The 24,381-nt window shown below is 43.0% G+C and overlaps 1 protein-coding gene across 1 annotated transcript in view; it reads right to left on the bottom strand.

Moving 5' to 3' along the window:
- Window positions 1-16,798, bottom strand: part of scarb1 (scavenger receptor class B, member 1) — a 31,279-nt gene extending 14,481 nt beyond the window's left edge. The window contains exons 1-8 of the mRNA XM_080743012.1: window positions 16,493-16,798; window positions 14,575-14,735; window positions 6,159-6,300; window positions 5,134-5,337; window positions 3,543-3,638; window positions 3,153-3,268; window positions 2,016-2,182; window positions 1,540-1,658 (exon numbers count right to left, since the gene is read on the bottom strand). Coding sequence (XP_080599138.1) covers window positions 1,540-1,658; window positions 2,016-2,182; window positions 3,153-3,268; window positions 3,543-3,638; window positions 5,134-5,337; window positions 6,159-6,300; window positions 14,575-14,735; window positions 16,493-16,609 — 1,122 coding nt within the window. The 5' untranslated portion in view covers window positions 16,610-16,798. The remainder of the gene's footprint in view (window positions 1-1,539; window positions 1,659-2,015; window positions 2,183-3,152; window positions 3,269-3,542; window positions 3,639-5,133; window positions 5,338-6,158; window positions 6,301-14,574; window positions 14,736-16,492) is intronic.
- Window positions 16,799-24,381: the final 7,583 nt, after the last annotated feature.

The following is a 24,381-nucleotide window of genomic DNA, read 5'->3' as shown; positions in this document are numbered from 1 at the left end:
CTCAAACAAAGCATCAACGACAGAGAATGTATATGATTTATTGGACCTATATAATGTACCGTAAGCCTAACTATTCATAAACACAAGTGTTTCTTATAAATGGTCATTGTAAATGGTAAATGGTGCATTTAGCGCCTTTATCCAAGGTGCTTTACATAGATTGTGCATTACATTCACCAATTCACACACACATTCATACACCGATGGCAGAGGAAACCATGCAAGGCACCAAACTGCTCAACGGGAGCAACCAGGGGTTCAGACTTCAGAGTCTTGCTCAGTGACTCTTCGACACTAACTCAGACTTCAGAGTCTTGCTCAGTGACTCTTCGACACTAACTCAGACTTCAGAGTCTTGCTCAGTGACTCTTCGACACTAACTCAGACTTCAGAGTCTTGCTCAGTGACTCTTCGACACTAACTCTGGGGGAGCCCAGGATCGAACTGGGAACCCTCTGTGTTCTAATGGCGGTTTCTCTACCCCTGAGCCACTGCTGCCCTTATAGACCTACATGGACGCAAAACACCTCCAGCCTTTCCGACCTCCAGTCCATAAAGTGCTGCCCATATGGCTTCACAATCGCTCTTTTCTTTTCTGTGGCCTATGATAATGTATACACTGGATTATGAAAACATCACAGCATTCTGTGGCAGCCGTCTTGTTGTTTTAGGCCCACGCCTGTACACCGGGGACGGCAGATCATTGTCTTGCATTGCGTGTGTGTGAGTATTGTGCGTTAGGGCATTCACCAAACATTCGAATATTCGAATATCAAAATCACTATTCGACATTGTTCACCGAAGTCGAATGTTCGCTTATTTTATTTTTTATTGTTTTCTCTTTAAAAAATATATAGTATATAATGCTTGGCTAGATAGGAAGTCATAAGAATGAGTTTTCAATGCCCCAGCTGGATGAATTTGTTAATACCAGGGGTTCTCAAACCTTTTTAGGACGTGGCCCCCAAAATAAACATATTTGAACTGGGGACCCCCACCCTGACAAGCACTTGGAATTGTAGGTAATACATTTAATGTGACTCGGTTCCGCAGATAAATATTGTGAAAATAGCTGATCTACATGCTCACAACGCCTCGCGTTGCGAGGCGTTGTGAGCATGTAGATCGGCTATTTTCACAATGTTCGCCTCTTGCTTACTTAATATTTGACAGCTTGTCCAGTCCTGTCGAATATTCAACTGTTCGAATACTTTGAGGTCGAATAATTCGAATACTAAAAATCGAACCTCGGTTCGAAGTGAAGCGGTGAGTTCTTATTCTATGTGTTCTAGAGCTATGAAATCTGTGTTCTAGATCTATACATTCTATCTTCTAGATCTATACTTTCTATGTGCTTTAGTTCTATATTTTCATGAATTCTGAATGAATGAATGATTTTGTCTGGAGGGCCAAATTGTCATGTGAAGCTTGACCAATCCTCAATTCTGCATGCACGGGACAGACATGGGACAGACAAAGCCACACCTTGGAAACGCTTCGTGAATTCGTGAATGCCCTATTGTGCATGCGTTTACTCACTGGGTGGATGTCTATGAAGAGGCCGTGCTCCTCCTCTGTGGGCCGGAGGCCCTCCACGTAGTCCAGCAGCACAGGGTCGGCGTTGTAGAAGTGAGGATGAGAGATGAACGTGGGAGAGTCTGCGTGGGGCGGGAAGTTACAACTCTGGTCAGTTAACATCAATGAGTTCTCAACCTGCGGGTCACAGCACAGGCCACATTATTTTGGGGGGTCTTGTCGATCTATGTGAGCTTGTAGATCGGCTATTTTTGACGAATCGATCGACGCAGCCGGAACGGAGCTGGTCAACCCAGCAATTGGACACATGATGATGTGCGTTCAGGCAACAGGGACGGTTTGCCAGGCTAAGGCACCAACCATCAGGCTTTAGTGTCTTGCCGATTGGCGAATGGTTCGACCCAGAACAGTGATGTTAGGACTTGTGTGACACAAATACACACAAACACACACACACACACACACAGATGTACACTCACTGGCGCGGCAGCTGCTGACATTGAGTATTCCAGACTGCCTGCAGGGGCAGAAGCCTTCGTTAGGTTTGTAGTCCGAGCCGTTGGCGAACAGGGTCTTTGGTGCCACGTATCGATAGGCAGGGATCCCCAGCATGGAGCTAGGACGCTCGTAGACCAACTCCATAGACCTGAACCAACAGAGACAAATGATTAGTACATGTTAGAGCATGTTCACGTCAAGGACCCCCAGATTAATGTGGATTTGGCCGTGGACCCCCAACTGAAAGGTGTAGAGGTGTACCATGGTGCAATATTAACTCATTTAGCTGGGCACCCACTGGAACCCCTCAAGGACCCCACTTTGAGACCCGCTGTGTTAGAGAGTAAATTGATAGAGATGCATATCAAAGCATGTTATGGCAGAACAGAGTTTAGCAAAAGGGATAGAATTTATTTTTGTATTCTTACTGGCATTTTATTTCATGTATGGACACTGTGAGAGAGAGAGAGAGAGAGAGAGAGAGAGAGAGAGAGAGAGAGAGAGAGAGAGAGAGAGAGAGAGAGAGAGAGAATCATTGAAGACTTTCGTGTTTTACCTGCATTTGTCAGGGCTATAGAACGACTTTATCATACAAGACTGTCACACAAGAATAGATAAAATAGCAGATCTACAAGCACACACCGCCTCGCGATGCAAGGTGTGCTTGTAGATCGTCTATTTTCACTAGCTTAAATCATTTTTAAAATGATAAATACAAAACAAACGTTTTTTGACATACAAGGTTTCCAGCCAACAACGACGATATGTCAGGGCTATAGGAAGACTTTAGACTAGGGGTTTACCTGCATGCGTCCGGACTATAGAAAGACTTTAGACTAGGGTTTTACCTGCATGCGTCAGGGCTATAGAAAGACTTTAGACTAGGGTTTTACCTGCATGCGTCCGGACTATAGAAAGACTTTAGACTAGGGTTTTACCTGCATGCGTCAGGGCTATAGAAAGACTTTAGACTAGGGTTTTACCTGCATGCGTCCGGACTATAGAAAGACTTTAGACTAGGGTTTTACCTGCATGCATCAGGGCTATAGACAGACTTTAAACTAGGGTTTTACCTGCATCCATCAGGACTATAGACAGACTTTAGACTAGGGTTTTACCTGCATGCGTCAGGACTATAGAACGGCAGGGTGGACTCTTTGGTCATGAACGGGGGCCACAGCTGTCCAGCTGTTCCATTGATCGCGTTACACTGAGGGCTCTTCCAGTTGGACAGCTATGCAGATGATGAAAAGATGTGTTCAATAACAGCACAGGGAATAAAACAATTAGACTGATAGTGTCAGTACTAGTCAATCTGAACGAAAAACTAGAAAATGATTTATTGTTTTGTGTTTTATTTTTGGTCTATTTAGTATGTTCTGTTTTTTAATGCTTTATTTTATCTGCATGTTCAAAACAAAGAGGATCAAATCTGATCAAATAATAATAAAATCAACTTTCTCCAGATAGACATGCTCTCGTCGCCGTGACTTGTGTGCGACTCTCACCTTCTTCAGGCCGTTCCAAGAGTCCACTTTATGGATGTTACTGATGTCGCCCTTTCCAGTGAAGATGGTGAACAAACCCGTGTTGGAGTTGTTGAACTACGGACACAACGTAAAACATTGACCTTTAAAATGGGTCAGCTTTTGTCTCTGACAAGCTTGAAGGGGGTGTGAGTAAGGGATATTATTTTGTTGTAAATGTAAAAGTAAACATAAGTCTTAACTCATACCCTGCCAAAAAAGACGTTTTCTATAATAAAAACGTCTTTTTAACTATGGACCTCCTTGCCAGACGTCTTCTGGACGTCTTTTTTTTTAAATAATAAAAAAAAAAAAAAAAAAAAATTGAATTTTTTTTTTTGAAAAAAAAAATGTTGGACCTCCAACAGTGTACTAGGCATGATCGCGATCGCGAAATTGCATGTTTAACCCCCATACCAACCCCATCTTTCAAACATGGCAGCTATGTTTGTTTACATTTGAAGAAAACATAAGGGATTCTCCTGAATGCCTGAACGGATTTCCAAGCGGATTTTTTTGTTTGAAAGCTGTGAAAAGCATGCACATGCATAGTGCATGATCTGTGCACGAATGTGTGCACCAGCGTGCACACTATTTTTTTAACCCTTTGTTGGCGAACCGGCAATATAAGAGGTCCCACTTTAAATATGGCACCGAAGAAGTTAAATAGTTCCACAGAGAATTCATACAGGATTTACAGGATGGACAAAGAATTATAATAATCCAGTTGTAGCCCTGATAAATAGGCTCTATGCACTACTGCAGCCATATTGAAAAGAAATTGGGCCTCGGGTTAGGGTTAGGGTTAGGGTTATTATTTCCTTCACAGTGGTTCACAGGCGTTTTAATTTCAAGGACCCCCATAACTCATAACTGAGAGTGTACAGATGGAACCAAATGGACCCATTCCAATTAGTACACTCGCAGAGTTACACACACGTAAGGGCCCATTTGGAACCCCCTCAAGGAACCATGAGGACCACACTGGACCTCATGGACCACACTTTGAGACCCACTGTTGCGGCAGAGTGTTTCCAGTGAGCCAACATTCTCTGTTCCAGAATGGAACAGAGTATCATTGTGGGCTTGCTGAAAGCGAGACCAGTATGTTCTCCCAAATCTTTATATAGTAAGGTTATTCTCTTCAAAGCTGTCTGACAGGGCTTTCAGCCAATGAGAGAGCAGCCTTCTTGGTGACATCACCACCAACAAGTGCGACATGATATAAATAACAACAACACCCACGTGAAATCTTTCGTAGTTTTTGAATTATTTAACTTCAAGCACCCAATGCATTTCCAATGGGGAATGAGTCTAGAGAGAGAGGAAGAGAGACCCATTCAATCCCTCAGATCCCATTCAATCCCTCAGTATCTGAGGGATTGAATGTGGGAGTGCCCGTTGGGTAGATCTTTATGCCCATACATGGTGTTCCATGTGAGCCCACACTGTTTCGTAGGCACAGTATGTCTAGTTAGTATTAGTATCATTGGTAGCACCTGTGAAGGAAGTAAGGAAGGCCCAATTTACTTTACAATATGGCTGCTGTGCATTGAACCTAAATTTTACTCACCGAAGAAAAGAGTCCAAACTTCCCCGAAGAGGGCAGCATACCAGGCAGGTACTGGTTGAGGAAGTCCACCAGTTTGCTGTCGTAGCCCCACATCAACTCTCCCACGGGTTTGGTCAGGAAGGGGCCCTCGCCGAAAGCTGCGATAGAGGTGCTGAGAAACACGCGCAACGGATATGGAAGCTTCTCCATCATCACTGCTGCCCCCTGGTGGAGGGGAAGGCAGGGAAATATACTTTTAGGCAAAGTCTTAACTGCATTAAAATAGTGGTTCTCAACCTTTTCAGGCCGCGGCCCCCAAAATAATCCTGATGAGCATGAGAGTTGAGGCATTACATTTTGTATAACACGGTTCTATTGTGAAAATAGCATGTACATCAGCTATTTTCACAATTTCTGCCTCTAATATTTGACAATTTGGCCAATGTTTAATTTGTCATTTTGTCATTTTAGAGGTATTAAAAAGTCCTTTTAGAAACGTGCAGATACTACCTTAAACTTTATGTTGGTTTGTTTACTGTTGAGTGAATCATCTGGGGACCCCCCAAAATAATTTGGGAACCCACTCAGAACCACTGCATTAAAAGATAATCATGACATGACATGTACTTGTCTTAGTATCCACGTCAGCCCCACAAGAAAAAATGGGTGGGGGACATATTGTTTGGGAGTCAGGACCCGTGGCTCACCACGGCCATTTTCATGGCTAAGAAAGATTTTTAAAGCTAAGGTTACAATTAGTAAAAGATGCGGGTTGGGGTCAGGGTTAGGATTAGGCATTTAGAGGATTTTATGGTTAGCGTTCGTTCAGATGGCACAGTGGCAAAGTGCCTGCCCACCACCGTGGAGGCTTTTGGGATACTTCGAATGCGTTTTTTGATTGATTGAATACTTTATTTGTCAGAAATGTAGACAGCACGGGGGTACAGTAAGACATTAAGGTTAAAGGATTTACACAAAAAAAGACCTGGGGACTTATTTCCATTGTGGTGGGTGTGTGTGACGTGCATGCGTATCAAGTATCTTACCAACACCAACATGTTGGGTATAGTGACGACATCAGACTCTAACCCTTTAGACATGCTGGGCTCAAAGTAATAACTCCTCCACTCCAGGTATGACACCGTGCCGTTGTCATGGAACGTGATGTTGTCTTTGTAACAGCGCTTCCTGAAACACAGCAATCACAAACAATATGTTAAAGAAATCGATTTAAAACTGGATATAAACTGGTCACTGGTAGACGGCTTTCTGAACTGTCCACGGCTCTCGTCTGAGTCGCAGAGTGAATAGACAACAATGGTGCCATATCAGGGCAGAAAGTTCATGGAGGCCATGACGGTCATGGCCGCCGTTGCCCCTCAGTTTGGCCGTGTGCCCCTCAAACCAATGGCATGCCCTGAGGCCACAGTGGCCAGCTGACTGTATCACTTTCTCCTCTGTCTCTTTCTTGTCAATATGTAGATAGTAGACACCGCTGTCTCTTTCTTGTCATGTACACCAGTGTCTTTTGTTGAGTAAATCTGAAATCTTAACCCCTCCCCTGGTCCCGATCTTTATACCAACATAAGTTATCAGCCCTAACCCTTAAATTCAACAAATTATTTCGGTTACATGTCTCCTTTCCGACATGTCTCATTTCCAACACTAACACTATCCCTAACCCTAACCCTAAACCTAACCTCTATGGAAGTGTTGCCACTCCGACAATAAGAAGTCAATGTCGGAGTGGAGACATGTCGGAATGGAGAGCGCCCCCCCAATTCTTTCAATGGACTAAAATCTTGTTTTATTTGATGGCATTCCTGCCCTGGCATTTGTGCCCTCAACATCAAACAACACCAAGTGGCCTTGCCCCTTAAAATGACGAAATTCCAGGCCTGTGCCATATCATAATGAGCATTAGTGAGGACAAATTATATGAAGATAAGTTGAAAATGGGTGAAGTGGTCCTTTATTGATTGATTGTTTCATTGATATAAGGTGGAATGCACGCAAAGGGGGACAGAATAAAAATCTAAGTATAGGTGCCAATTCATGTAGTGCTTTTACAAAGCACTACATGATAATAACAACAAATATCATGTTAATTTGGATTGTGTGTTTGACAGGGACCAGTGAAGAGAGGCCAGTCTAGGGTCCTGTTGCAACAGAGGGGGAGGTCTGGATTCTTTAGAAACACAAAGGCGTGTGAACCTAATTCCTTATTTATTACTGGGCCAGTGGAACACACAACTGAACTTTTGAGCTGATATTGTGGAAGACAATCATTCATTTTCCACATTGATTTCACACAACTCTTGACACAGGTGCTTATACAGTACAGTATGACATCTAACCATGAGATTAGATTAATCTGCTTTAGATTTACTTTTTTTTTTGTACTAATTCATAACTTTACTCCAGTAGCGTTATGTACAGATTATATGAAACATGATGAATCTCGAAAACTTTCTACAGCAGGGGTCTTCAACGTTTTCAGGCCAAGGACCCCTTAGTTGAGAGAGAGATGCAGCAGGGACCCCCACAATCTGTTCATAGATATAGTTTCATTGTTTGACAGCAAGATCAACAGTGTATTTTGGATTCATGTCAATTTGTGTTTTCAGATATTTAACCACTTGAGCCATCATTACCTAATAAACTTGACCTTTTACTCTGCTCTTTTTCCCCTCTACGCCAAAGCTCTAAGCCGAAAATAGCTGGTCTACAAGCTCACACTGCGAGGCGTTGTGAGCTTGTAGATCTGCTATTTTTGGCTTAAGTTCTTAGAATATGGACACGAGGGTTCAGTTGGTTAATATATGTTAATATATAAAAGGAGAAAAGGTTTCTATCACCCTGTAGTAACTCTGGGGACCCCCTAGGGGTCCTGGACCCCTGCTGAAGACCTCTGTTCTACAGTAAATGTCCCAAAGTGTGAGAACATGTCAAAAAGGCTGGCATGCTCCTTTAAATCTCTGTCAGGCGTGCCTGTCCAACCACTCGTGTATCACACTAGTGCAGTGCTTAAATGGTCTGGGGTTCATTTAAAAAACACCTGGGTTCCTGAGGCTAGAGTTCATTAGACTAACAATCGGCCAAAGGTTTTGAAACAAGCTCCCCGAGCAGACAAAAAAGCTTTTGGGCTCATTTATCTAAATGCCCCCGAGTAGCAGGTCATGACACAGCTGCTCTGCTTAGGATGTTGCTGGTTGTGCAATTATAAACTAGAGAGGAAAAGTGCCTCCTTTTCTCTCCCCACACAAAGTTACGTAACGTGGAGCAACATGATAACCCAATGTTAGGGCCAGTGTTGCCAGGTCCACTTAGAAACTCCAGTGGTTAAAATGTTTCAATAATATTCAAAATATATTTTTGAAGACGTACATTTTTGACACGCTTGTGAGCTTGTAGATCGGCTATTGTCAAATATATTGCTGTATATATACAGGTTTAAAGCGGTTATATTAACTCATTTTGCTGCGGACCCCGCAGTGTGTGATCAAGCTTCACAGATCTCATTCCCCCCCAGATTCGGCACAAACATGGGGATGAATTAATTCTACTGCTATGCCACCATCATGTGGAATGGCCTACCAACAGCCATCAAAAATTGTAGCTCCCAGTCTCCCACCTTGCAACTGGTCCAAGACAAGCCTTTACTGTAGCTTGCCAAAATAAGTTGTCCCTCACGGTTTTCTGTAAATATACTTGTACAGCTCCTATTGATGATTTCTTGTATCCACAACTTTCCAACATCCCATCGTGCATTGCGCAGAAGGTGTACGGCAGCTTCCCGGCGCCGCAGCCGAGTGTGATCTACAAGCTCACAGCGGCTGCATCTGCGACGCGACGTGAGCTTGTATGTCAGCTGTTAAGCGGAAGTGTCCTACAGATAATGCTACAGTAAATTCTCGCGGAAACAGGTGGATAGTATTGTATGTCTGATGAATTCAATACACAGGGCCACAATGGAAACAGGCCCTCAGGGCTTTTTGTGTTATCCTTTTAGGAATATTGTGTACAGGAACTATAATGTATCTCTGTACTTTTTGCAAACGGTTAAATAAATGATGTTGAATAAAGTATTCAATCAATTCAACCTAGTCACTTATGTTGGGCTTGTTTTTCTTAGACACGGGCTGCTTGTAGGGATGGGACGATAATCGTCATTATCATTTATCGTGATAAAAAACACTTATTGTATCGTGGAGACTTAAATGTAACGTGAAATTGTCCTCCGTCGCGCGCTGGAATCAATTCACCTTTTATTTGCCGAGCTGCGATATCTGGTACCATTTAAACCCTCCATAATTTATCAAAACGGACCTGGAAATAACTTTTTTTCACTCTCTACCAAATCTCTTAAAATATAGCCTCACGTCACAAGCTCACAACGCGTTGTGAGCTTGTAGATCTGCAATTTTTTGGGCAAATGTTCCGCCCCAGGATAATGGATGATGGGGATATTTTGATTATCCCGATAATATTGTAAATCTTTGGTCACAATAATCGCAATCTGGGAACCCATCGTCAAAGAAGAAAGTGCGACACCTATCGGTCTGTCTCTAGCGTTCTCTGAGGCTGTCTCGAGAGATTACAATAATCGTGACATGAAATTTTCATATCGTCTAGCCCAGGGGTCTTCAACAGGGGGTCCGGGACCCCAAGGGGGTCCTCAGACTTACTACAGGGGGTCCTCCAAATCTTTGTGTGATAGAACCTTTTTTTTCTCCTTTTTTATAATAACCACTTGAACCCTAGCGTCCATATTCTGAGAAATGTAGCCAAAAATAGCCGATCTCCAAGCTCACAATACCTCACGCTGCGAGGCGTTGTGAGTTTGGAGATCGGCTATTTTTGGCAAAGAGCTTTGGTATAGAGGGGAAAAAGAGCAGACTAAGTACAGAGTGAAAGGTCAAGTTTATTAAGTATTGAAGGTTCAAGTGGTTAGATATCTGAAAACACAAATTTACATGAATTCAAAACACGATGATGATTGTGCTGTCAAACAATTAAACTATATGGAATCTATGAAAAGGTTTGTGGGGGTCCCTGCTTCATCTCTCTCTCAACTAAGTGGTCCTTGGGCTGAAAACGTTGAAGACCCCTGGTCTAGCCGCCCTACCCCAACCCTAGGCCCAACCCTAGCCGCTTGTTTCATTTTGTACAAATCTGGCAACCATGGTTCAGGGCGCGCGGCAGCACATGGAGCCCATACGTCATGCATGACAGCGAGCCCCTACTTTGTTTCCCGCCCGGCCGGACCATATGCTGCATGTCACTCCTCTGCTTTCCCTCCACGTTTCCCCAGTCACTCCACTCCCCAATAGAGGCTCAAAAGAGCCCACCCAAAAAGACTGAAAGCAAAAAAGACTGTTACATAACATTGAATCTGATGGATCTGAGTAACTTGTTTTATCAAAGAATTATTAAAGTGACCACTCCAGACTCATGCACACTAAATTCCTCAGAGAGCATAAACACATGAAACATTTGTATGCTCTCAAGAGTTATAAATGGTTAGTTTTACCTTTTAGGAGACAGGAATGCTAACAGAATGTTTAAGGGGTTGCCGCCCCCTGCCCCCCCCCCCCCCCCGCGCCCCGTCCCCCCCCGGCTCGGTTTCAAGCCAGCCTCACGCAAATAAAAGTAGAAGTGAGCTCTCGCAATTGTCTACAATTAGGCCACAAACAAAGTGGATATCAAAAGTATAATCATCATCTTTATAGTAAGTCATTCTGCACTAGAGCGTCTGCTATTTACCTAAGTTCTCAAAGTCTGACATATGTCATGTCTCTCTGACTGAAAGAAAGGAAAACAACTAAACGGGAGTAATCTTCTTATAAAAGCACATATGTGGCGAAAGGATTTTTATTTCATTAAATCACATTCAGATACCTGGTGAATGTTATTTAGCCCAATAAACTACTCATGTTAAGTGAAGACAGTGTGCGGGACTTCCATTTTTCTATTGCCTGCTCCTACGCACCTATAGTACTGTAGGTGTGCAAAAGGATTTTTATCAACAAAATGAATCAAATTAAAAAATTACATTTCTACAAGGTTTTTAGCTAAAAGATATATATATATAATATATATATAGTATTTATTTATATAGTATAGAGCTTAAGACATGGGGTAAGAAAATTATTCAATATATAACACTGACTGCATTTGAAACAAATGTATGGAGTTTAAAGCTTTCCAAGCAGTCTACCTAAGGCCAAGGCCAGACGGAGCTGGATATTTCATATATCCCTGTTTTTCACATATCCACATAGAAAAATATCTAGGTCCACATGACAAAGATATCTAGGTCTAAAATAATGTGAGTCCCCAGACCTCCACTAGGGGGACAAGCACACACACAGTAAAGTCTTCAGAGAAATCCGGGTTCCATGTCTACACGGTTCCAGTGAATCGTATATTTTTCAATGTCTCCACTTATTTATCCGGTTTCAAAAATATCCAGCTTCACGGCCAAAATATCCAGCTTCGTGTGGCTGCAAGCCTCAACCGCATTAAAAAAATGTCTAGCAAATGTCTAGCTTCAGGAATATCCAGCTCTGTGTAGCCGGCACCTAATTCAAATTCACAAATCTTCTGCAAAGTCATCGAATTGGGCTGAGAGAACGGCTGTTCTCAGCTTTGGTTTTTAGATTTCCTTCCCTAAAGCTCCAGCTTGTGATCTCCTCTTGGCAGATAAGAGGTATGTACAATGCAACAACCCCGAGGTAAGATAATGTCTTGTTATGAGACCAGACAGACATATGGACCGCAGGAACAAAGCTCACACTGCCAACCAACACACACATTCTCCACCAGATAAAGCCCTGAAACGTACAGCATATACGGTACTGTTTACTGTTAACCCATTATGACGTGGCACATGAGGACAATTCTTCAAATGCCTTCTAAAATCAGTGGCTCTCTAAAAAAAGCAGATCTACAAGCTCACAGTGTGTCACTTCGTGCCTCACTGTGAGCTTGTAGATCTGCTAGTTCTTTGAAAAACGTTTGCTATACTGTTATGTACTGTATACAGCTAAAATTGGAAATGACACGGATGCTTTCCTGGTTGTCATGGGTCAATGTCAAGAACATAATGTGGAAGCAGCAGCTATGGTGAAATGTGTTTATTCAGCGTATTACGGCCTAATCGGTTTCCACATTCAACAGGCTGTCAGAGGATGATATACTGTAACTTTGTTTTCTCCATGAGGACAGCATACCATAGCAGCTTGTCCTTGTGCACAAAGGCTGTCCGACACTGTCTACGTAATATCGTCCCTGTCGGGTGGAAACCTTGTACAAAACTGTTACTTTTCTGAATAATAAAATAAATAAAAAAGTCTTAACTCCAAGTGGAGTTAGGAGGTTTTGACCGAAGGGCTTTTTACTACTTTCCATTGGTTCAATATTATTTTAACCAACACACAGATGTAAAAGGTGTTCAATAGCACATATTTATGAAAAAAAGAGAGGGCCAATCGGGTGGAGTTAGCTGGTTTGGCAGAAAGTGTGGAGTTAGGAGGTTTTGTCCCAAGCACTTTTTACTACTTTCCATTGGTTCAATATTAGTTTAACCAACACTCAGATGTAAAGGGTGTTCAATAGCCCTTATTTATGCCAAAAAATCTAAAACCTCAAAAATATATTATACATTATTATATTTTCACAATACTACGCATGTTGACATGCATTGCTTACATGTGATATATGTTTATGGTCTGGGGGAAATCATCATTGACCCAAGACTGTAGTCATTTAGATAAGATAATCGGGATTAGTGGACGAAAATCGCTCTGAGCCTGTATCTCCAGTGTCCAGTTGTGTGTGACCCTGTAGAATAGTGATGTAGGCCAGGGTATTCATTTACGGAAAAAAAAAACATATAACGTTAAGTATGAAGATAATAAGAGGTTTCTGCCGGACAGCAACGATACTGTATATCGGTCTGATAGCGTCACTGTGGGGGGGGAAAGCTTGTATCTCCATATTGCATATTTGTCATACGATGGTGTTGCATTAAAGTATTGAATATAGGCAATCTACAGTCTCACAATGTGCCACATTGCAATGTGTTCTGAGCTTCTATTTTCGCAACTCCTGTGGGTTTTACAAATATTTAAACAATGAAATGTATTTAACAGAAGCTTATGACTAAATAATAACTACATTTTTTTTATTTATTTTTTTACAATTCTTGTAAAGTTTCGTAAGTATGTTTTGGCAATAATATGAATTGATAGTCTACTATACATACAGTGTCCATTCATAATCGGATAGTCAAAGCCGTTGGATGTACAAGAAAAGTCAACGTTCATTCATTACATTCACTGGTGATAGGTTGTATTGTAGATATTGTATGTAGGTTGTATTTATTGATATACAGTAATATACTTTATGTAAACTCTCTCAGACCATGTGAAGATGTCCACTCTTTCAGACTTCGTCTCTGTGGTTTCTTATCTCTCTCTATTCTTATCTGTATCTCTCACACGTTTCATTCATTACTGTCTTGTTGCTGCTGCTACAACAACACATGAATGTCCGCGTGGGGATCAATAGACGTTTATCTTAATTATCTTATCTAAATGACACGTAGTCTCGGGTCAATGATGATTTCCCCAGACCATAAAAATGCACTGCACATGTCAAGACAATTCCTAAAATATAAAATCTGACATTCTCTACCAACATAGCAATGCGAAATGGATATATTGAATGATCTGTTGCCCTTTGCCGCATGGTTCCCAGACTCCTATGGTAGCAGGAAGAGGCTGGGCAGTGGGCAGTGGATGTAATTGCCTATTTTGTCCAAAATGTATTTAAAAAAGAAAAGAAAAGAAAATGGACTTACTGAATAATATGATTTTTGAGATGGGGGTACGTGGCCAAATGCATATCATTTTGGGGGTCCTTGACATGAAAAGGTTTGAGCACCAATGACATAGATCAGGGTTCCCCAATAGGCGGCCCGCGGGACATTTGCGGCCCACGGGGGGCTACTGTCTGGCCCCCACCAACCCCAGTAATAATGGTGGAAGAGCAGCAACAACACTAGTATATCGTCGTTGTCGGGTGGAAATCTCGTATCTCCAAATTTGTACGTTCTTTCGCAAATCATACAAGGCCGTCGCACAAAAGTAGTGAAAACAGCAGATCTACAAGCACACAACGCCTCGTTGTGTGCTTGTAGATCGGCTGTTTTCATTAGTTTAAATCATTTTTTAAATGATAAATTCAAAACGAACGGTTTTGGACATACGAGATTTTCACCCGACAACGACGATATCTGAACTGTCGCTGGAGTAGTGGGAACGCCACCGTCGCCCCCTGCAATGTTGTGGCCCTCAGCTTGGTACCCTAGCCGGCCCGTGGGGAAAACTAATTGGGGAACCCCGACATAGATACTACTTGGTCTAGGAAAAGCACATGAAACAGAAGACGTCGTACTTGTAAACATAAGGTCCTCTCTGTTCCACTATGGGTTTCTCTCCCTTCAGCATCTCCTTGGGGTTGAGGACGTTGAAGAAGTAGACGGACATGAAGAAGGGCACGGGCAGGTCCTTCCACATGGTGTAGGACAGGGTGTTGCTCGGGTCAATTATTAATTGCTGGGGCACAAACGCATAGAGGACACAATTAACAGTGGTGGAGAGAGTGCTCGAGCAAAAGTATCAATACTGCAATTTAGAAATACTCTGTTAGGGTGCCCTCACACCAAAATACCTATGAGAGTGGAATCTGCATTCCGCCAATGCATTTCAATGATAAGGGAGCGTTTTTTGCAGAAATCCTCTGCTGGCATGAAACCGCTTCACTCTCATTGAAATGCATTGGCGGAACGTGGATTCCACTCTCATGGGTATTTTGGTGTGAGGGCACCCTTACTAGAAAAGTACGGAATTCACAATGTACTCGAGTAAAAAATAATAATAACTCATTATGCAGAATGGCCCATTTCACAAGTTTTCAAACATCTTTTGAAAATATCAGAGGCGACTCATTGTGAGCTTGGAGAGTGACTATTTTCAAATAGACAAAATGTAGGCTTTATATGGCTGAAGTGTGGAATGTATGTTTTGTAATAATAAATCTCCAAACTCAAAGTAACTATTAAATAAAGCGTTCAAATAAGTGTAGTGGAGTAAAAGTACAATATTTGTATCCCATATAATATGTATAGAGTAGAAGTAAAAGTATTGGAAAGATACCTGTACTTAAAGGGGAAGACCACCCATTTTCAATATTGAAATATGTCATTAATATACCTTAGAGGAGTTGTGTGGAAATAGAAAAAAAGTTCCCTCCCTTCCTTGTTGCCTAGAACTGGAGGATTGATTTTGGGGTTTGTATTGTAAAGTACAACTAGCCCTTACCCGTTCAAACATATGAGCTCCGAAATGATGTGCAGTGTCTGGGTTATGGGATGTGGGATGAGGGATGAGGGATGGAAAGTAACTTTAACTGGTGCTTGCATGATAATATGTAGGAGCATCAATGTAAGAAATACCCGTTACGTTAATGGCTACAGAGATACTGTGGTTTGGCGTTTGAGGAGAAACGCTGTTTCAGACAGACACTCACTCACTCACTCACTCACTCACTCACTCAGACATCTCGAAAATTATATGTTTGATGTGTGATGTCATCAAGTTGTAATTTACAATACAAACCCCCAAATCAATCCTCCAGTTCTAGGCAACAAGGATGGGAGGGAACTTTTTTTCTATTTCCACACAACTCCTCTAAGGTATATTAATGACATATTTCAATATTGAAAATGGGTGGTCTTCCCCTTTAAGTACAGTGTATACTTTCCACCACTGACAAATAATGAACACACAAAGTCGTGGAAATGTATAGCCTATTTGCCTCATCCATAGGACCACAATAGAAACAAGTCCCCAGGACTTTTCTGTGTCATCCTTTTAGCCTTAATGCCTTGCCGTTTACATGTATTAAGTATTCAATCAATCAATCAATCAATCAATCAAAGTAGACAGTTACCTACTGTAACTGTCTACCTATTAATTGTCACTGACATTTGCACTCAAACATGCACACTGCTTTGCAATATTTGACACTCTCACTTCATTCATTCATTCATTCATTCGTTTATTATAGTCAACATCTCAGTAACCTTATATTAATGACATGGTATTTGCATTTTAAATGTTGACTTTTCAGTGAACAGGGCAACAGTTCATAATGTAAGTATTCCCAAATAATATTCCTGAATGAAATGTTCAAACAATTTTGGAAACAACCTAAAATAGCAGCCCTACAAGGTTAGGCTATTTTCGCATGTGTACAGTTACAGTATGCATAGCCCTATTGCATAACCCACAGTGGGACAGCATGCACTTACCTGTACTATTATAGAATCAATAAGCATTGGTCCAACGAAAACCATAACAGTTCCAAACACCACAGCCAGGCTCCCTGCCACCATGAATCCAACTGCTAGCTTCGTTTTATTCACCATAGTTGCGGACAGACAGAGTCCAGAACAGTTTAAAACTACAACAATACCAACTGCTGGCTGCGAGGAGGCTACCTTGTCTATTATTGTAGGATACAATTATGAATTATGATAATAAAAACAATAAAGACGTGTAACTGTCTTGAGAGTTAAACGATGCTTTAACTCTACAGTACAGATCTAAGGGTTTTATCAGAGCTCTGCGGCTCATAATCTCACTCTCACTGACCTACTATTGTCCGTCTGGCAATGTTTATATTCTTCAGGCCACGCCTCTGCTGCCGCAAAGCACCGTGGGAAATGTGGTCCGATGGCATTTCAAATCGCAAATGTGAAAGCATGTGTGATGTGTTTGCATGCGTGCGTGCGTGCGTGCATGTGTGTTGTGGGGATCAGATATGTTATGTTGGCCAATATGAATGGGAGATGTGATGTCCTTATAATTAGCAGCACACATCATTTATGTAATGTATAAGGTCAGTCCAGGTCAGGACATCCAACATATAGCCTACATAAGTAGTTCAACAGGTTTAATAGCAGGTGCATATAAGCTTAATTGTAGGTGGCTATAATAGGTAATCTATTCTAGACACATTGAATTGCTAAATACAATCATCTTTGAGAGCCACATTCAATGGTTGTGAATGGTAGTCTACATTTAATTCATGTACAATTGAATTGTATCAGCCACTTTCATTGTTTCGTTGCTTGCAAGCAACCTCCCTTTTTAAAATATATTTAAGCAGTAGCACAATACATATAGACCTATATCACTCTATGACTGTGTATGTACAAACATGTACATGTACATGTACAAAGGTCTGTGTGTGTGTGTGTGTGTGTGTGTGTGTGTGTGTGTGTGTGTGTGTGTGTGTGTGTGTGTGTGTGTGTGTGTGTGTGTGTGTGTGTGTGTGTGTGTGCGCGTGCGCGTGCGTGTGTGTGTGTGTGCGTGTGTGTGTGTGTGTGTGTGTGTGCGTGTGCATGCATGCGTGTATGTGTGTGCTCACGCTTGCTTGTTTGTGTGTCTGATAACGTAATTATGGATTGTAAGCATTATGTCACTTGGTGACTGATACAGTATCTTTAGGATATTTGTGACCACCACAGGTCACATGAGTGTGTGTGTGTGCAGTATGTGTGATATACAACTAACCTATATACTTAAATACTTAGTATACTTAGTAAAAGTATCAATACTGCAATATAGAAATACAAGTAAAAGTCTGGAATTTAAAATGTACTTGAGTATTGGCATCAAAACAGACTGGAAATTGGAAATAAGTACACATACCTCAAAATTATACTTAAAGGGGAAGACCACCCATGTTCAATATTGAACTGTGTCATTAATAATACCTTAGAGGAGTTGTGTGGAAATAGAAAAAAAGTTCCCCCCCTTCTGTGTTGCCTAGAACTGGAGGATTAATTTTGGGGTTTGTATTGCAAATCATAACTTGATGACATCACACATTGTACTTTACAATACAAACCCCAAAATCAATCCTCCAGTTCTAGGCAACACAGAAGGGGCGGAACTTTTTTTCTATTTCCACACAACTCCTCTAGGTATATTAATGACATAGTTCAACATTGAAAATGGGTGGTCTTCCCCTTTAACCTTCCTTAGTTACTTTACAACACTGTTTATACCTATAGTGATAGCTATGTATAACCTAGCCTATGGCCTATATAATAACCTAGCTTATATAGCCTAACCTAGCCTACTGTATGTAATAGCCTACTGTATATTCAACTAACCTACCTTCTTTGTGAATAAGACAACATTGCTTCTAAATTGGCCGATGTGTGACCCACTAAAAGGGTAGGTTGGAGTGATCTACACAACCAAGGGTTAAAATAGGAACAAAAGTGCCGTCTTGCTATTGAGAAGGGGGAAAAAAGTCTCCATCAGAAACAGATGCACAAATCTCTTTATCCTCTGCTCAAATAAAGTCTCACGCACACACATGCACGCACGCGCGCGCACACACACACACACATTAAGAAATACATGGTGCATAGGACTATCTAGTGAAACGCAGACATGTTATTTCTGTTAGAGCAGAGCATACAGCTCTGCTGCTTGAAAGGCTGGCAGACTGCCATGGGCTTCCAATGATAATGCTGTTCTTTGCTAAAACTAAGTTCCTCTCACCTACTTATGACTACATTGTGAGTGAGAGGGAGCGTGAGGCAAGAATTGTGCAGAATATAGTTGTGTCAAAATTCTGTGCCACAGGCTAGTCAACACAAAGTATGATCAGATTAGAGAAACCTCTGTCCCATGAACTCTGGCCTCTCTTACTTTTTAGCTTCTTCTGCCTGTATTTGGATAGTACAGTTGAGCAGGGGCGTCACAAGGGGTGGAGGGAGGGGGGGAGTGGGACTGAGTTAATAGGGCCCAAGGTGGAGGGGCCTTCATTATTTTATGCTTCAGCTATTGAGAAATAGCAGATGTGAGCTTGTAGATCTGCTATTTTTTTAAAAGTTGTGAAAAATGTGTGCACATCTTTGAATATAGCCTATGTCTTTTTTAAGCAAACATTTGCAACTCAAATTTTGTGTCTGGGGGTCCCTGGAACTAAATATTTTGAGATGAGGGGTCCGTGGCCAAATACATATAATTTTGGGGGTCCTTCACATGAAAAGGTTTGAGCACCACTGACAGATTTTCACGAATTTTCTGTATTTCTAATTTTCAGATCTACAAGCTCGCAGTTAAGCTTGTAGATCTGCTATTTTTCAATAGTTAAAGCACACAATGTGAGTGAATCCTTGTAACCAGGGCCCAGAATTTGGTGCGACACCCCTGCAGTTGAGAAAGACAGGAAACAGGGAGAGAGAGAGAGAGAGACGGGGAGTGACACGCAGCAAAGGTCACCGGGCTCGGGAGTCGATCCTGTGACTCTCTGCCTTAACCACTATATGCCGTCAGCAATCCAAACTTGCAGCAACATTCTAAAATCTAAAAGGAAAGGAGTAAGGTGGTTTTGGGGGATCTACAGATGATTTCCTGGGCATCTCCCTCCCTCCCTATATAGGGAGGTCCACTGACCAAGTACCAGATGGGGAGGATTATTAGCTCCACGCCGGCCTTTGAACGCTGCGGGATCCCACAGTATAAAATGGCTAATGTGGCCCGGGAAGGGGACTGGAGAGGGAACTGTTCCCCCAGCGACCCGACTCCAGATAAGCAGATGAACGCATTAGCACAGTGGTCCTCAACCTTTTCAGCCCGCGACCCCCGAAATAATCTTATTTTAACTGGGGACCCCCCACCCTACGAGCACTAAGAGTTGAGGCATTACATTTTGTATAACACGGTTCTATTGTGAAAATAGCAGATCTACATGCTCACAACGCCTCGTGTTGCGAGGCGTTGTGAGCATGTAGATCAGCTATTTTCACAATTTCTGTCTTTAATATTTGACAATATAGCCAATGTTTAATCTTTCATTTTAGAGCTATTAAAAGGGTCTTAAAAGTCCTTAAATTGACACTTTGGAAATGTGCAGATACCCTCTATACACTTAAACTTTATGTTGTTTTCTTTACTGTTAAGTGAGAAAACAATGTTGCACATTAAGCTAATCCTCTGGGGACCCCTCAAAATAATTTGGGGACCCCGACCCACAGGTTGAGAACCACTGCATTAGTATACAAAGAATTCACAAACACAGGTCATCTTGACAGTGGTTTTAGTCAATGTATCGTAGAACATTCAAATGTAGAGGTCAGCATGGTTTTGCAGCAAGTACATATGCGGCGCGGGACCTGTATCACAAGGACCTGTATCACAAGGACCTGTGTCACAAGGACCTGTGTCACAAAGACCTGTGTTGAATGACATGTGTGGGTCAAACAAGGTAAGGCTGTGGGCAGTGTGTGTAATATTTCAGGCTAAGGTGCCAAGATCAAAACATTTCTGTCTGCCACTGCCAATGAGTATTTTTTATTCCATTCTTCTGCACTGTCATTTTGTATTTCGATTTATTTGCTTATTTTGTTATTCTAATGTCCTGTTGTTGGGCCAATGATTTGGGGGGCCTCTTGCAAAATCCTCACCGTACACTAGTGGGCCTTGGGTAAAAGTAAAGGGACACAAGACAAGAGCCTGACCCTGCATGTGAAATGTTGTGTTCACACGTTACAAGCATTGCTTATGTTGTTTGCACACAAGAAAGTTCAAGTTCAAGTTAAAGAAAACTGCAAACAAAGCAGAATTTAGGAAGAGTCACTGACTCAGTGGCGTCAGTTCAGAAAAAGCTAAGGTATGGCAACATGACTGGTGTCTTGCACGCGCGCCTTCGCGCACGTGCAAGACACCAGTCATGTTGCCATACCTTAGCAACAGGCATGATACATTTATTTTAAGAAGTACTATTTTTCCCCCGTTTCTGTACGGTTTCTTGGGCTGATATGGCCGCCTAGAACGGTTGTTCAAGTGCAGCTAAACTTGGCATGTTAGTAAACGTGCCACAATTAACAATAATGAATTGCACCTGTGCAGCTGACCTGCGGAACCTGGGAATAAACCATTATTGTCAAGATGGGGAGAATACAAGTGTGGAGAATATAATTATAATACTTTGTTTAAGTGACCATTTTGTTAAATTTTGCATTTGTAGTTATTTTACTGTAATTTAACAACATAATAACCAGAACAGATAGACATTCATGGATTTATATTTAAAAGTAACTTTTATTTTCCCCAATGGCAACTGCATACCCCTGCCATACCCAATTGACGCCCCTAGTCTGACTCATAAATGCTGTTCTTTTTTGTTGTTGTCACGTTTTGTTTTTTTGACCATGTCCTCAGACCTGCATAGGGGTTTAATCACATGTCTTACTTCCATCCTAAAAGCTGACCCACACATTTAACAATGAGGAAGTGTCCTTGCACACATGTCTTTATGTAATGCCTGCACATCATGTCTGTTCACAAACCTACGGTCTTGTATTGCTATCCACGTGGGGCCGTCAAAATAGGGAAAATAAACATATTTCTTTTACCGTAACGCCCTGACCCTAAACACAACCCTAACTCCTGACACTAAACCTAAACATAATCCCGGGTCGGGATATGTTTAAGTTTCGTGTCACCCGGAGTAGAGTCTCTAAATCAGGGGTGGGCAACTTTGATGATGGACAGGGCCACTACATTTTCACACTCACTCAATGCATATATACCGGTATACATAGCACTGCGACGTGTTTTGAGCTTGTAGATCTGCTATTTTTGTTATTTTTTCATTGGACAAAAGTAACTTTATTTTATTTGATTTCAAATGCATTTATATGTTCTTATGTTAACTTTATGAACTTAAATACAAATACATTGGACATAAAAAATACAATAACATTTTAATACTAGTCATTAATTTAAGCTACTAAAATTAAATAAACTGAAGTAATTAAAGCGGGTAATCTTTCCATGTTTAGAATTGTATCAGCTGAAATCAATAATATATCAGTACTCCAATATCAACCTGCGGGCCACATTAAGTGAAGATGAGGGCCGCATGTGGCCACTGGGCCGCCAGATGTCCATGTATGCTCAGTCTAAATCAATGGCTCTGCCTAAACATGCCCCTTAAACGCCTATATTAATCCTAATACTGCCCAGACAACTAATTGTAATCTTAACTTTAACCTTAACCGTGAAAATGTCCTTTTCCTGCAAGGGGAAGAGAAAAGCAGTCAGTTATTACTATCCTTGAGGACATTGGTCCCCACATGAATGGGAACACAAGTATATACACGTGTGTGTGTGTGTGTGTGTGTGTGTGTGTGTGTGTGCGTGTGTGTGTGTGTGTGTGTGTGTGTGTGTGTGTGTGTGTGTGTGTGTGTGTGTGTGTGTGTGTGTGTGTGTGCAAGTATACACACACACACACACACACACACACACACACACACACACACACACACACACACACACACACACACAGGCATAAAAGCACATGTGTTTCTCTCGCACTTCCTTCCATGCAGGATGTGATGAGTCATGCCAGCAGACCTACAAGCTCACAACATGTCGCGGATGCTCCGCGTTGTGAGCTTGTAGATCGTCTATTTTGTGGTGCAGAGGGAGGATCTGGTGTGGGGGGGGGGGGGGGGGGGGAAGGGAGAGGACCAAGCATAGACTCCTGCAGGACTCTGGTCAACAAAGTATAATGGGGTTTAAGAGTGTATTCGACACAATGATGTAATGATGTCATCACGCCCCACAACGTTGTCATCACAGCCGTGCGGAAATGTCCCTTAAAAGTGAATTGCCAAACGAACAAAACATAATTTAGCAACTTAATTAGTTATTAAATCCATTTTACACTTCCATTTTACACTTCTGTCAACAACACTGACACTGTCAACAATTAATGACTCCGCTTTGAGCCGCCGCGGTGCCGGTGTGTGCGATGTTTCGATGGAAAACGAGAAGTTCCGATATGAATCTGAAGGAAGGACCAGGACTCTGTCTAGCTGCGGCGATGGAGGAGGAGGAGGAGGTGGAGGAGGGCAGGACGTACCGGCCAAACCGGGAGGCCTGCACATCTTCCTGCCCAGGCGGCCCGTCAGGACGGGCCCGGACCAGCAGCAGACCCCCCAGGTGCTCACCTCCAGCCAAAGGTTCGACCTGGGCTACAAACGTGAAAAGAGCCCAGACAGCCCCCGCCCGCGCTACTCCACACAGGCTCCTCACGGGGGCCTCGCCGCCGGCCAGTGGTTCGGCATGAGCCTCAAGCCTGGCCAGAGCCCCGTCAACAACCCCCAGCAGTCCTCGCAGAGCGCCAGGCTCACCTCCAGCCGAAGCTTCGGGGTGAGCGTGGAGCACGGACAGCCGCCCCTGCAGATGCCCCTCGAAGGTGCCGGGGCCACCTTCGAGGTGAGCCGCATCGAGCCGGGTCAAAGCCCCTGCTACGGCGTCGTCCACGTCAAGGTCGTCCAGTGCGAGGGAGCTCTGTGCAAGGCGATGTCTCACGTCGGCTGTCGGCTGGGCAGGGCCTGGCATCATCTGGTCACCTTTGCTGCCTTCCTCAGAGTCCTCCTCGCCAAGTGGTGCCCGCCAAAGTGGCTCATGGCCCTTCTGGTTGTCGTCCTTCTGCTGGTGCTCAGCGGTCGGTGGCGCGGGCGGGACGGAAGCGGTCTGCTGCCCACTCTGCCCGCTGTCATCAACGCAACAGCGGGCGTGCTGTGGCAACAGGGCGACTCGGAGCGCCTGCTGCGGCTGGAGCATAGATTCGCCCAGCTGTTGGAGCACATGGGGATCGTGATGGACAAGATAACCAGACAGCTGGGAGAGGGGCGGCTGCACATAGACCTGGTCCAGGAGGGGACCAAGTTTCAAATGGACCGCCTGGAAAGTATCCTACAGACCTTGGGAGACAAGGTCTCATCTACCACGACAGTGCCGGACCAAACCACGTTCATCTCCGTCCGGGTTCGCGAGGAGCTCGAGAAGATCATCTACGGCCACCAGCTGGAATCCAACGCCGCTCCGCCCACGTCCCACCTCCTCCATGACCTCATCCGGTGGCTGTCGCACCGCTACATCAACGAGGACGACTTCCAGAGCGCGCTGGCCGGCCTGGAGGACAGGGTGCAGCTGAAGATCAGCCAGCACATTGAGTACTTCACCACGGGATGTGCGGGGACCACCCTCATGGTGGAGGATCTGAAGCGGATCGTAAAGGACGTGATGAGACAGTACACTCTGGATCAGACCGGCATGGCGGACTACGCCCTGGAGTCTGCGGGCGGCAGCATCCTGGAGA

This window comes from Nannobrachium achirus (genome assembly GCF_963921795.1).
Source record: "Nannobrachium achirus genome assembly, chromosome: 15".
Taxonomy (NCBI): domain Eukaryota; kingdom Metazoa; phylum Chordata; class Actinopteri; order Myctophiformes; family Myctophidae; genus Nannobrachium; species Nannobrachium achirus.
Note: the sequence above shows the minus strand (reverse complement) of the source record. Positions and strands in the feature narration are given on the sequence as shown.